At 47.3% G+C, this 14,147-nt stretch overlaps 1 protein-coding gene and 1 long non-coding RNA gene across 2 annotated transcripts; one reads left to right on the top strand and one right to left on the bottom strand.

Moving 5' to 3' along the window:
- The first annotated feature begins 4,919 nt into the window (after positions 1–4,919).
- LOC120704933 (fasciclin-like arabinogalactan protein 3) lies at positions 4,920–5,705 on the top strand. The gene has a single exon (XM_039989466.1). It carries the CDS (start codon positions 4,920–4,922, stop codon positions 5,703–5,705), a length of 786 nt encoding a protein of 261 aa, XP_039845400.1.
- Positions 5,706–7,865: 2,160 nt separating this feature from the next.
- Positions 7,866–13,485, bottom strand: LOC120704932. Its single transcript, XR_005687738.1, has 2 exons — positions 13,265–13,485; positions 7,866–8,374 (listed from the first exon to the last, which is right to left on the bottom strand). It is a non-coding gene; the product is annotated as an uncharacterized LOC120704932 (long non-coding RNA).
- Between the last annotated feature and the right edge of the window lie 662 nt (positions 13,486–14,147).

Genomic DNA, 14,147 nt, shown 5'->3' with positions numbered 1-14,147 from the left:
CGCGGGTGCACATCAATCACTAAGTGCCCCTTTTTCTTGGGAAAAATATGATCCCTAGGAATAATTCATGTTAATTAGTAATTACTCAGTTATTTCTTTCATGCTCAAAATTCAAGGTATGTATTGTTCTTGGCCGTGGATCGATCGACCGACGAGTCGAAGCCCCAGCTGGGTGTGGACTGTGGAGGCGTGTGGCCTGTAGCGACCTCGACGGTGGAGAGGACGGGGAACAAGACAGGGCGGCAGGGAACACGCGTGCATGGCACACATGTTTCGTGATCCATGCACACACACTACACATCCTAAATTCTGGCACACAAGACACGAGAGAGAGAGAGATCTTGAAACTATCAGCAGGCATACACGACAGTCGACAGAGGAATATTCAAGTAGTGACGGCAATATGAAGGCTGTGTGTTTAGTTCCAAAATTTCTCAATCCAAATTTCACTATTCACCTATCACGTCAAATCTTTTGTCTTATACATGGAGCATTAAATATAGGTAAATAAAAAAAACTAATTGTATAGTTTTGATGTACACGACGAGACGAATCTTTTGAGCCTAGTTAGATCATGATAGGACAACAATTATCACAAACGTACTACAGTGTGCTACAATGTCCGATGTGATTCTTTTTACCATCATTTTACGAATCTAAACACAGCCGAAGAGTATTTCTACATGTTTCCCTCTAAGCCAGAAGTGGCTCATCAGATCTCTCTTTCTTCCCTTTTTTCTGTTGCGAGGAGCGAGGCTCTATTTATTGCCTACTGACAGAAAAGGAGACAGTGTCTCATCAACCCTGTTGATCTTAGTCCTTATAAAAAAAATCCTTGTTTGATCATTCATTCATATCTGGAGCATTATGCATGTGATGCAGGAAAGGTCGTAGCTGATCCGATCCGCACGTAACCATGCTCACGCACAAATGACTTCGCTAGCTATACTCTACGGTGATCTCCTGGGACACATACATGTCCGTTCAGCAGTAGCAGCTACCCATGCCTACGTGCTTAGACACCAACGAGAGCTAGATGCTGCCACTCAAGCAGCAGCAGCAGCAGAACCATACCCTTGACCCTTTCTGACGCGCATGCGCAATTAGTACGTTCAGTTGCTGACGAGAGTTGAATTAACCCGTGGATCACAACCTGCCACGCCTAACCGCATCGTTAGCGCAGGGTTCCCTCTCCCTCTCGTAATCTCCTCGCATAAACTACATTATCCGCCTTCCTATCCTGAGGAAATGCATATAACTTGCTATATACTACTCAGTTTAAATTGGAGCTCATTTGACTTTTTTGACCTTAAATTTGACCGCTCATCTCATTCAAAAAATTTGTGTAAATATTGTCAAATTTAAGTCATTTTTTAAGATCTTGTATTGATAAAAAGTAACTCACAACAAAAAAAATGATATTTTACATAAATTTTTGAATAAGACGAATAGTCAAATTTAAAATAAAAAAATTCAAACAATCTATAACTTAAAACGGAGGGTAGGCTATTGCCAGACAACGCTACCTATCTATCAATCCTCTCATGTGTGCACGTTCCAATTCCATCATCGCCGCGACGTGACGTTCTGGACTCGGCCGGCGACGGCGGCGTGCGGCGAGGGACAGATCAATGGATAGCATGTGCGAGCTGAGCTGCAGTACGTCTCCTTCCGACGGAGAGGCGGACACGTGCGGGGGTTTTAAGGACATGTCGCGCAGGTCAGCCTGCAAACGGTGCGGCTCGGAGCGCCCTGAACATGAATCATCCGCTCCTCCGTGTCCAAGGAGGTTCAGGGTCGAACCGCCCCTTAGGTATAGCTGCCCCGTCAAATCCGCGGGTAGCCGGGGGGCGACCCACCTGCACAAGTGCACCACTCGTCATGGCTAGCTGTTGCCTCGGCGACGGTAGGCAGCTGTGTATTGGCTAGGTGATGGGACATATCGATGAGAATAGCAGAGGCGGTTCGGGTCACCCCAGGGTCAATGGCTCACGGACTCAATTGCACCTCTTTTATTCAGGGGCGATCTGCTTTGATCCGTTACCTGATTTAAGGGGCGGAGCGAGTCCAGAAAGGGATCGAACCGGACCCCTTGCAGGCCGACGCGCAGGGACTCGCCATGCCATCCATGTCGGCCGCCTTGCTTGGGCTTGGAAGAGCATGGCGCCCAGAGGTGGTGGCTGGGGTCTGGTGACCTGGTGCGTTTGTGATCATGTCGTCGTTTTTTTTCGTTGGATTGGAAGAAGATTCTTGGTTGGTTAAAGTTACAGATATATATAAGTATCGTGTGGCCGTTGTGGCGTCGTCGGGGCATGTGGATACGGGTTCACGGCCATGCATTGCCGTCGCTGGATTCCACGGGAGATACGTCCTGTCCATGGATGATCTGATCTGACGTTTTAGGAAATACACTTTAAGTTACTGTACGTACTACGCCGAAACAATGGGCGACCGGACGGTGAGGTGAGCTGAATCGTGGATGTCTGGTTTGTGATCATGTCATAGCCTCATAGGACTTCGACGGGAGTTTCTAGTTTACGGTCGCCCGTACACAGCGAAGCTGGCCGTCGATCTCCGACAACACCTACTTTTCTTTTTCTGGAAATTTTACACCGCTTAGTGTGTGTTTAGATGGAACACAATTTTTTTCGATGGAATATTACTAATTTGAAGTATTAAATAAAGTCTATTTATAATTTTTTTTGCACAGATGTGTTGTAAATCGCGAGACGAATCTAATGATGTTAATTAATCCATAATTAGTGGATAGTTACTGTAGCATTGCTGTTGCAAAATATGGATTAAGTAGACTCATTGGATTCATCTCGCGATTTACAGTCCATCTATATAAAAATTTTTGTAAATAGACTTCATTTAGTACTCTATACATGTGTTCAAATATTTGATATGATATTTTTTTTGTTTACGGGATTTACGAGTTGTGATCTTTCTCTTTTCGGAAACTGTCAATACCAAAACGTGCGAGCGCAAATATAAAATTTCATCAATCCACACCAGCAGCCCGCGCTCCACGCTTCCCCTGGCCCTCCGCCAATGGGTTTTAAATTTGGGTGGGGTAGTAAAAATAAAAGTAAGTTTCAAAATATGTCTGTAAAAAAGGAAAATAGTAAACAGAAAACATTTGTAAGAAAAAAATTAATACATATACAAAAAAAAATTAGATTCCTGCTTCGCTAAATAAAAAATGTATATGAATAAAACCTGACATCGTAAAAAGTTTTTTAAAATTCTTTTTTTTGCGGGTAGTTTTTTAAAATTCTTGAAAATATTTAAAAGTTATTGACATCGAAAAAACAACATAAAAAATTTCTGCGGAACTTATAGAAAATTTTTTGAAGAAGAAATTTTTAAGAGAGAAAAAACAAATGAGAGGAAACAGAACAAAAAAATAGTTGCGAAAAAATATCTAGTAAACTTATACTGAGACAAATAATATTTTAGAAAGAAAAAGATTATGAACAAAATTATGGAAAACAAAAATTTTAAAAAACTTTGGAGGGAGAAAATTCGAGAACAAAAGTTGTAGAAAAAGCATCAGAGAAGAAGGGGAAAAAGAAGAATTCGTGCTTCGATCTGGCGGCGCCTCGCGCGGACCCGATTGCTCTGCCCCGCTCGCGATGCCCGCCGCCGCACCGCGTGCTTCCTGCACGGGATGCTCGGCACGCCGCCCCTCGCCGCGCCCACCGCGAGTTCCCGTGCGAGCAGCTCCGCTCGTCGTGTGCTGCGACCCAGGACGCTGACCAATCGTGCTGCGGGCCTGCGGCTCGATCCTGCTTCCGCCGCGGCGTCGCATGCCTCTCTCACCGCCACCCTCTAGCCTCGCATGGAGCAAGGAGCCGCCGCTCGCCGGCCGCGATGGGGCGCTGGGCTCTGGGCATCCAGGAGCGTGGGGGCCGACAAGAGAGAAAGAGAGTGGGAGGAGGAGCCCACGAGGCAAAAGGGTGCTCCATTTCGAAGTGGGCCCACAGCCGAGATGGCTCCGTGAAAAGAAAAAGGAAATGAAATGATGGACGGCAATTAAGGAGGACCCGCTGTCTGATCGACCGTCAGCTCGTAAACGAGCGGTTGGTTGTAGAATTAGGATTGGGGACTTGGACCTTGCTTCTTGTCTGTCACCATTTTCTTTCCTTTCGTTTCTATGAATGAAAAGAACAGGAAAGTTCAGGCTGCTAATATTTTTTTTTTGAACGAACACAAGATAGTGTGAGTTTTTATTGATATAGCAGAAAATACAAGACTACAGTCCTAGGAAACCATAGACAGAAAAAAGTACATCCAATTAGATTGGAACGTCAACACGAGCCCAACTCTGACTCTCCCGATAAACTCTACCCCTCAACTCTAATGTATCAGCGCGTTTTATATCAGCCCAACCAATGGGCCAGGATCGGCGCTTGGCCTGAGTAGGCCCATTTAGATTCTTATCCCAAAATAGAAGGCAATCCGGCAGTTGACCTCCATTTGTACTCGCACCGATTGATCACCGTCAAACGATATGTTAGGATTGTTCTAGAAATTTTCAGAAAATATTTTGATTTCAACAAAAAAAGCACTAGATTTGTTTTGGGGGCTTACTGGTTCCTAGACAGGGCCTATAATTCTCCAAGTGTTCCTGACCATTAACATGATCAAAGTTGCCCCCTGTATTTCAGGGAGCATGCACCATGCCAGAGGCCCAGAGCCTCAAGAACTGGTCAGACTGTCAGAGCGAGATCATCAGTCTCCACCCTAACTGACCAGACCTTAAACCCCTCCTGTTCTCTAATTTCTCTCCCGCTGTCGATCCCATAACCTGCCCGTCTCTCTCTATATATACCAGCGTGCATGCAACGCACGCCGTGCGCTACCACCAGTGCTTGCCAGTGTGTGCGCGTGTTCGTGCATCGGCGCACGCGGGCATGGCTCCTAACCTCCCCTTGCTCGTGCTCCTCCTCCTCGTCCTGCCGGCGGCCGGCGACGCCGCCGCCGCCGCTGCCTTCAACGTCACGGAGATCCTCGCCCGGTACCCCGCGTTCAAGCTCTTCAACCTGCTCCTCTCCAAGACCCGCGTCGCGCGCGAGATCAACAGCCGCAACTCCGTCACCGTCCTCGTCCCGGACAACTCCGCCGTGGACTGGCTCCTCCGCCGCAGTAACCGGATGGCGCGCGCGTCGCTCTCTGAGCTCATGTCCGTCCACGTCGTGCTCGACTACATCGACGCGGCGAAGCTGGCGGCGCTGCCCCAGCGGGGCCAGCCCGCCGTGGTCGTCACCACGCTGTTCCAGACCACGGGCACCGCGCGGAACCGCACGGGGTTCCTCAACGTCACCGCGGCGCCCCGCGGCGGCGCCATCTTCATCTCGGCCGCGCCGGGCGCGCTGGTGAGCGCCACGCTCAAGAGGGCCGTGACCGCCAGGCCCTACAACCTGTCGGTGCTCCAGATCAGCAACTTCGTCGTGCCGCCGGGCGTCGTCACCAGGCCGCGCCCGCCGACGCCGCCCATGGCGAGGATGAGGCAGATGTCGATCGCGCCGAGCTCCGCGCCGGCGGCGCTACCGGCCTCGGAAGGCGACGCCGGCGAGGCTCCGGACGCTGCTGAAGCGCCGGCGCCGTCGTCGCACGGCCATGTGGCGCAGGCGACGAGTCGTTGGTGGATTGGTGCGGCCGTGGGGATGGCATTGGCATGCATGATCGGGTACTTGTAGATTAATTAATTGCAACGGATCGGGAAGACAGTCCGCATGATCACCTGATTTTGCAGATCCTAGCAGCTAGCTAATTCCTTGAGCTGCATTTTCTGTTTTCTTATTTTCTTATTATGTGCTTGTTGGACATAGAGTAGAGCTGTACGTGCCATGAAAAAACGTGTCTCAGTTACTGTTCATGCCGTTATATATGTCAACTGAAATGTGACACCGGACTCATATTTTTTGTTTCTTATTTAATAATAACAAGTTAGTACAAACAAGAAAAAATATATAGGTTACGTTTACAGTACCTCTAATAATGACAAAACAAGAACTCAATAAGAATAGCAGTACAATCTGGACACAAAGACACTAGACAATCTGGACACAAAACATGAAGACGATGCATGCATGCACCAGCAACTGCCATGTCAATCTGCTCCAGATCCTTCTCTGGACTTAGCATTGATCTCCATCGAAATCTCCAGGGAACTCTTTTCTCGCGGCTTCAACACTTGGATGGCTGCAGCGATCAGGACGCCACACATGATGCCGCTGAACGCCGCCAAATTGTCCTTCGCCGCCGCCGCGGCGTCCCGCGCACGCAGGTGGTCGCGTGTCATCCGCCTCACCTCGTCGAGGCCTCTCTCCCTCTCGCTGCCGCGTCGTCGTCGCTGGGCTTCGCAAGCACGGCGAGCGGCCGGCCGCAGCACGCGGCGGACGGCGGAGCGCAGCGAGGGATTCATGTTTGCTCGATTGGATTCGATCTCCAGGGATTGGCTTTGCGGAACGATTTCACCTAGCATATATAGGAGAACCGCCTTCAATTCCGATTCCGTGGGGGCTCCGAATTTGGAGTTATACTCGGAGTTCCGAACACGGATCAGGCGCATCAGGTGGAGAGGGCCGAAACGCCGGGAAGGCACCCGTACGGCCGTACCCGTATCTGATACGGGATATGGCGATACGTCCCCCCATACGCGCCGATACGAAGGGCCGCCACTCGGTGCTATCTCCGCCCACGGCCATCATCGTTCCATGCCCCGATGACTTCTCCCCCCGAAGGTCACATCGAGCAGGTACTCGCTTCTGCTTAAACCCCCTTCTCTGCTTGGTCCTCTGCTAGCGCTGGCGCTGGTGCTGGTTAACTCTGTTCCAGGTGCTATGCTCCAACCCATGGATGAAGATTCTAGGTGATGCTGGCCGATGCTATTTACTAGCCGATTCAATCCACGGAGTTCCTTGCCCATCCATTTAATCCATGGCCGATCCAATTGATGGTGAGTTCTGGCTGATCCATGGATTAAAAAAATTCATGCCCAATCAGTCCACTGAAATAGTGTTTAGGGTTCAATTTTCTGGTCAATCCAATTGAGGGTGTGAATAATCCAGCTGGTCCTTACATGTCAATCCAGGCCATGATGTTCAGCTTCCATACATGTTGATCCAGTTGATTTGTTGTACTGAACCAAGTATTTGTTCGTCATGTCACTTTAAACCAAGCCATGTGTGGATTGAAACTCATTGGACATGATGTGTAAATCTTTTTTTTTTCAGGCTCCTGCATCCATTTGTGCAGTTCTCCTGGTGGTGGCTGCAGTGTTTTGAGCATAGAAATTATTTTCCATTGGCAAAAAGAAAAGGATGTTTGATTTATACTAATTATATGTTTATCTGGACTGATGGTGAGATGTTTTGGCCTTGGAAACTAAGTGCGTATATATTCAACTGCTGTGTTTTTCTGGAGCTACGTCTATGGGAGTAAAACACTTGATTGCATATGTGGTGGCAACATAGAGCTTTGATTTTTATGATTCATTCTGTTCTTCCTTTTTTTCAATTCATGATTATATATATAATGCATTCTGCTCTCTATCTATCTTTTTACATATATACACAGGCACTTGCATGATTTGTTTGATATCTTGTGTTTTTCCTTCTTTTTCCATTATGAATGCGAGTTCTGTATGCAAATCTGATGGCTATTTGCAAAGTCAATTATCTAGATGATCCTGAGTCGTGCATGTCTTTTAGGTGTTTGATAAATTGCCAGTAAGGTGAATTTGCAACAGCTAATTGTGGTGTCACACCAGTATTCATGGTAGTGAGTATTATCCCTAATTTTCGTGTTGGACATGCTATATATACAGAGCAATACTTACGTTTGGGATGTAGGTGTTCAAAGAAAAATATGTATCTTTTCTCGATTCTCAGATGTCATACAAGTGAGAGGTTGTGGGAACTCATCAATCCTGTCCACTGGCGAAGCGGCTTCATCTCTACCAAGTAGCAGCTGAGTACTCTGAAGACGACACCAGCCATTGCCATGTTAATTTGCTCCAGATCCTTCTCTGGACTTAGCATTGTTCTCCAGCCATATCTCCTGGGAACTCTTTTCTCGCGGCTTGAACAAATGGATGACTGTAGCGATTAGAACACCACACATGACGCCGTTGTACATCGGCAAATGACTGTACTTTGCTGCCGCAGAGTCCCGCGCACGCAGGTGGTCCCGTGTCATCCGCTTAACCTCCGCGATGGCTCTCTCCCTCTCGCTGCATCGTCTCTGAGCTTCACAAGCACGCCGAGCAGCCGGCCGCAGCACACGGCGGACAGCGGAACGCAGCAAGGGATTCATGTTTGCTCGATTGACTTCTTCAGCGGTAGGCTTTGGGGAACGATTTGACCTAACATATATAGGAGGGTAAGAACCTGTTGACAGCCAAATTTGGCACCTGCTGAGGTCGACCGGTCGGGTCTGTACAGTCCGAGTAGAATTAGGGTTTTTGTAAAGAGTCCTCATGTAATTCTACTTGTGAAGGGGTACGTCTTCCCCGGCCTATAAATATAAAGGTTAAGGCCGATTGAGGTTAATCCTAATCGATTCACACATTTATCATTTATTTTTTATCTCCAAACTCTAACTTTTCCAACCCCATCTGCTGTTCTTCGCTCGTCTCCACGGCGTTCGATGGCGTTCTGAGTGGCCTGCCGACCTCAGAGCAACCCTAGCTCCATTAGCTCCGACGGGGTCCCTCCTGAGCTCTTGGTTCTAGGTCTTCGTCGTCTTCCTGGAGTATCGGTCTGACCGGTCCGCTATACCGGTCTAACCGGTCGGCGCAGGGAGGCTGCTGGTGCTGATCGTTTTGACGATCTTGCTGTGCGTTCTAGCGTTTTCGAGTGTGTTGGCGCAAATTAGTGTCAACACACTTTTTGGCGACTCCGCTGGGGACAGATTAATCTGGTTTTTAAACCGATCTAATCTAATTCTCAAAGAAGATGGGCGTCATCACCGACCTCGACGAAGGCAACATCTCCACATCTATCGAGGAACTCAGCGAGGAGGAGCGCCAAGAGTACTTGGTGGTCAGGGAGCACTTCAAAGCGCAATTCTTGAAGGGATTCAAGAAAAATCAGTAAGGACAGGTCACGAGGGTTCAAGACTTCGTGGTGCCCTCCTTCACGCTCAAGAATAAGCAAGTCGAGGTAATAAGCAATGTAAACACTTCATCTTCCGACTTGTTTAGCCAATTATCATCTATTATGGATAAGAAAATTGCTGATATATATAAGCCCATGAATGATTTAAAAGATCAAATAGATATCATGAAAAAAGGGAAATCCGTAGATGATAATTGTGCTTTCCAAACTGTTAATTCATCGGCTACGCCAGGATATGTTCAAGAACCACTATATGGCATGCCGACGAACTATTTTGCAGGGCAAACATCACCATTGCAGCTGGTACAGCCGAATGCGGCTGGACCGGTCAGACCGGTCCAACAGACCGGTCAGACCGGTGCGATGGTGGTCAGCTCAGTAACATCTACACCGAACACGTCTACTCTTTTCTCGGCAATCCATAGCCGAACCAATGAGATGACAAATTGTGTGCAGCCTTCTCCTTCACAAGAATCTGGTTCTCCACATGAACCGATTTTTGTTAATGTACATGAAAATTCTGCGGGGCATGCACCGATAAGTTCGGTTCAGACGATGGTACAAGATAATCCTATAGAACATCGTCTTACTTCTGTAGCACAAGCATCCACGAGTGGTAGATGCAAAGCCGATCCCGCTAGGTTAAAAGAGGATCTGGCTAGTGCGATGAAAACTAAATTCGGTGTGGATATAGTTAATTCTACATTATACCAAAAGTCATATCCTTCTGAATTTGATTTAGTTTCTTTTCCTGCTGGTTGGTGTGTTCCTGATTTTGTGAAATTTAGTGGTGATGATAATAAAGCACCTTGGGAGCACAAGCGACCGTTCTGACCGGTACAAGCGACCGGTCTGACCGCCCAGAGCAACCGGTCAGACCGGTTGAGGTTTCAGCAGAACAGAAAGCCGAATTGGCAGTGCCCGTTTCGGTTCCTTGCGATGGAGAAACACCGCTAGCATTCTCGGTACAAGACAATGAGGAGCTAGTGGATCATGAGGCTACACCAAAAGAGCAGCAATATGGAGCTTGACGACATTTAAGTGCTCAGGGGGCAAAATATTGGCAAATGATAATTTACCTCATGAAGTTTCTATGCAACAGATCAGTTTGCAAGGGGCTCTCAAGACTTTGATCAAGTATTTAAGGTCTTGAGATGGTTGAAAATTGCAACATCAGCGGATAAAAGCCGAATTAGAAGTTTTTCAATTCGAGTTAGAAAATTGGCAAACTATTTGTAATAAGGCATATTGATGCTCTTACTTCTATTCTTCGGTTAAAGAATGAAACCGAATTTACTTGGGGGGCAGAACAGCAAGAGACTTTTGAAAAGATCAAGATTTATTTGTCTTCAACACCTGTGCTCAAGGCGTCTAGGAGAGGGGTTCCTTTCAGGCTTTATGTGGCTGTTGAAGATAATGTCATTGGGACTGTTTTGACTCGAGAACCGAAGACAAGGAGTATGTCATCATTTATATAAGCCGACGACTTATTGATGCGGAGACAAATCGGCTATATTACTTGCACACCATGGAAGTTGTACTTTGATGGATCGGTTTGTGATGATGGTCAAGGGATTGGTGCTGTTCTTATTTCTCCGAATGGTGCTGTTTTTGAATTTTCAAACCGATTGGAAGAAGAATGCACAAATAACCAAGTTGAGTATGAAGCGCTTCTATTTGGCTTGGAATTCTTGCAATCCATGGGTGTGAAACATGTTGAAGCCTTTGGAAATTCTCTTCTAGTGGTGCAGCAAGTATCCAAGGTATGCCAGTGCTATAATGGTTCTCTAAATGCATATCTTGATAAATGCCTCGATATTTTTTCCTCCTTCGATGAATTTATTATTAAACGTATACCGAGGGAAGAGAATGGAAAGGCAAATACTCTGGCTCAGCAAACATCTGGCTATGATGTTATGGAAAATATTTCAACATTCGCAAGCCGATGCAAACGAAAGCCGAGTTTCTGGTTCTGGACACACCGGTCCGACCGGTCAGCGAGACCGGTCTGACCGCCCAGACCGGTTTAACCGGTCCAGAGACCGGTCTGACCGGTGATGCTGCTGATGGCTTTGGTTCGGCCAAAAAAGATGATTCGATTATCTCGGCCGAAGCCCAGGATTGGAGGGTCCCTCTTATGTCATATTTGAGAGATCCTGGCCATGGTGCGGAGAGAAATATTCGGCGTTTGGCTTTCAAGTATATTTTAATTGACGATGAGCTTTATCGTCGAACTGCCGAAGATTTACTTCTCAAATGTTTAGACTCGGATCAGTCTCGAGTTGCTATAGGTGAGGTTCATGAAGGTATTTGTGGTACTCATCAATCGGCTCTCAAGATGAAGTGGTTACTCAGAAGAGCTGGTTTCTATTGGCCCACCATGCTGTCCGATTGTTTTAGATACTATAAAGGGTGTGAAGAATGTCAGCGATTTGGTGATTTACAATGGTACCTGCTGCGTTGATGCATCCTATTATTAAACCATGGCCGTTCCGAGGTTGGGGGTTGGATTTTATTGGACAAATTAATCCTTCAACTTCAAAGGGGCATCGCTTCGTATTAGTTGCTACAGATTATTTTACTAAGTGGACCGAAGCAGTTCCTTTGAAGAATATGACAGAAAGGGAGGTAATTGAGTTTATTGCTGAGAATATTATTCATAGATTCGACATTCCACAAACTTTGACAACGGATCAAGGTCCTTCATTTATATCAAAAGAGGTGCGTGCCTTTGCCGAATCTTATAAGATTAAGTTGCTCAACTCATCTCCATACTATGCTCAGGCCAATGGGCAGGCCGAGTCTAGTAATAAGATTTTGATCAAACTTATCAAGAAGAAGATAGAAGAAAATCCTAAGAGGTGGCATGAAGTGTTATCCGAAGCGTTGTAGGTTCATCGTATATCTAGATATGGTTCTACTAAGGTTACTCCTTTTGAGGTTGTGTATGGTCAAGAGGTCGTTTTACCCGTTGAGGTAAATCTGGACGCGTATAGGTTGGCAAAGCAAAATGACCTCTCAGCTGTTGATTACCATGATTTGATGATGGATAATATTGATGAGGTGACCGGCAAGCGTTTGAAGGCTTTGAAGGAGATTGAGAAAGACAAGCTTCGGGTGGCCAGAGCTTACAACAAAAAGGTAAAACTTAGATCTTTTCAGGTTGGGGATCTGGTTTGGAAGACAATTTTGCCTCTTGGAATGAAAAGCAACAAGTTTGGCAAATGGTCGCCAAGTTAGGAGGGTCCATACAAGATTATCAAAGTTATCTCCGGAAATTCGTATATGGTGGAGACGGTGCAAGGTGAACGTCTACCCAGGCCTATCAATGGGAGATACTTGAAGAAATTCTATCCTAGCGTTTGGCAAAGTGCGTGAAGACGAAGACGGCCGGTATTGGATATCGCCCTTAGTTTTATTTTTAGAGTTGTATGCTCTGTGTAAAACATGTACACCAAGATAGTTCTTGCTTTTTGGCTTGTGAAACTCACCAAAAAGCAGGGGGGCATAGGTTGACAGCCAAATTAGGCACCTGCTGAGGTCGACCGGTCTGTACAGTCCGAGTAGAATTAGGGTTTTTGTAAATAGTCCTCATATAATCCTACTCGTGAAGGGTTACGTCTTCCCCGGCCTATAAATATAAAGGCTAAGGCCGATTGAGGTTAATCCCAATCGATTCACACATTTATCCTTTACTTTTTACCTCCAAACCCTAACTTTTCCAACCCCATCTGCTGTTCTTCACTCGTCTCCACGGCGTTCGATGGCGTTCTGAGTGGCCTGCCGACCTCAGAGCAACCCTAGCTCCATTAGCTCCGACGGGGTCCCTCCCGAGCTCTTGGTTCTAGGTCTTCGCCGTCTTCCTGGAGTATCGGTCTGACCAGTCCGCTATACCGGTCTAACCGGTCGGCGCAGGGAGGCTGCTGGTGCTGATCGTTTTGACGATCTTGCTGCGCGTTCTAGCGTTTTCGAGTGTGTTGGCGCAAATTAGTGTCAACAAAACCGATTCCATGGGGGTCCGGATTTAGAGGTATACACGGACCGAACACGGATTCGTGTAGGATTGGGATGAGGGAAATCGAATGGATCGAACATGGATCTGTGCAGGATTGGGATGACATTGGATTGAAACTTACCTGGTCGAAGAAGGCCTCTCCTTCGAGAAGACCGTGGCGGGTGGAGCTTGTGGCTCGCGGGAGGCTGCGGTGGCGGGTGGTGCTCGGCTGCGGCTCGCGGCCGGCGGCCGGCGGGGAAAGCCGAAAGGAATATGGGAGAGGCGGTAAATCGGGAACGAGATCGGAGATCCCGGGCCCAACGTTTTTGCTCGGTACGCTACAGGGACGTCGGCCAAAAAAAAAACAAATGCGGCCCAGGTCCGATTCCCAGGACCAAATTGTACTCTTCAGCCTACGCCCCCATTTTAGGTCCTGTTTGTTCTAAATAAGTCACCTATTTATAAATCAGGGGTATTGGATTGTTAAGTGACTTAAAAGGTACGAGCCCCGCACGGAAAAAAAATTATAAGGTGATGTTTGGTTTCAAATAAGTCACCTACTTATAAATAAAAAAGTATAAAAATTGACTTATTTTGCCAAATATTTCTAACTTATAAGTTATCCCAACTTATAAGCAATAAGCAGCTCCACCCCAACTTAAAACTTATAAGTCATCACTTTTCGTGTGGGGCCCACACCTTTTTATGTGTGGGGCCCACAGCTAACCCTATCTCCCCGTGCCGGGACGGGTCGGGCAGGGGCCGAGCGGCGCGGCGAGCATCCCGGGTGCGTGGAGCGCGTGGGCGCACAGGGAGCTGCGCGTACTGCACGTGAAAGAGGCACGGCAAGGGGCCCCTAGCTTGACGGGCTGCACTGGGCGTGGACGCCGCAGCTCCCGCTGGAGCAAGGTCAGGCTGCTAGGAAGGGTTAGTGCGTGTGTGGAGTTTAGCTTGCTAGTTCTAGTACTTGGCTTGCTTGTGTGCTGCGTGTGTGGGAGAGTGCACAGGCTAGAGGGAGAGCAAGA

Source organism: Panicum virgatum, chromosome 4K (genome assembly GCF_016808335.1).
Source record: "Panicum virgatum strain AP13 chromosome 4K, P.virgatum_v5, whole genome shotgun sequence".
NCBI classification, from domain to species: domain Eukaryota; kingdom Viridiplantae; phylum Streptophyta; class Magnoliopsida; order Poales; family Poaceae; genus Panicum; species Panicum virgatum.
The sequence above is the reverse complement of the archived record's forward strand: the minus strand, read 5'-3'. Positions and strand labels throughout refer to the sequence as shown.

Bases quoted from the DNA above. Each gene is read 5' to 3' on its own strand.
- LOC120704933 (XM_039989466.1), top strand. From the start codon at position 4,920: ATGGCTCCTAACCTCCCCTTGCTCGTGCTCCTCCTCCTCGTCCTGCCG.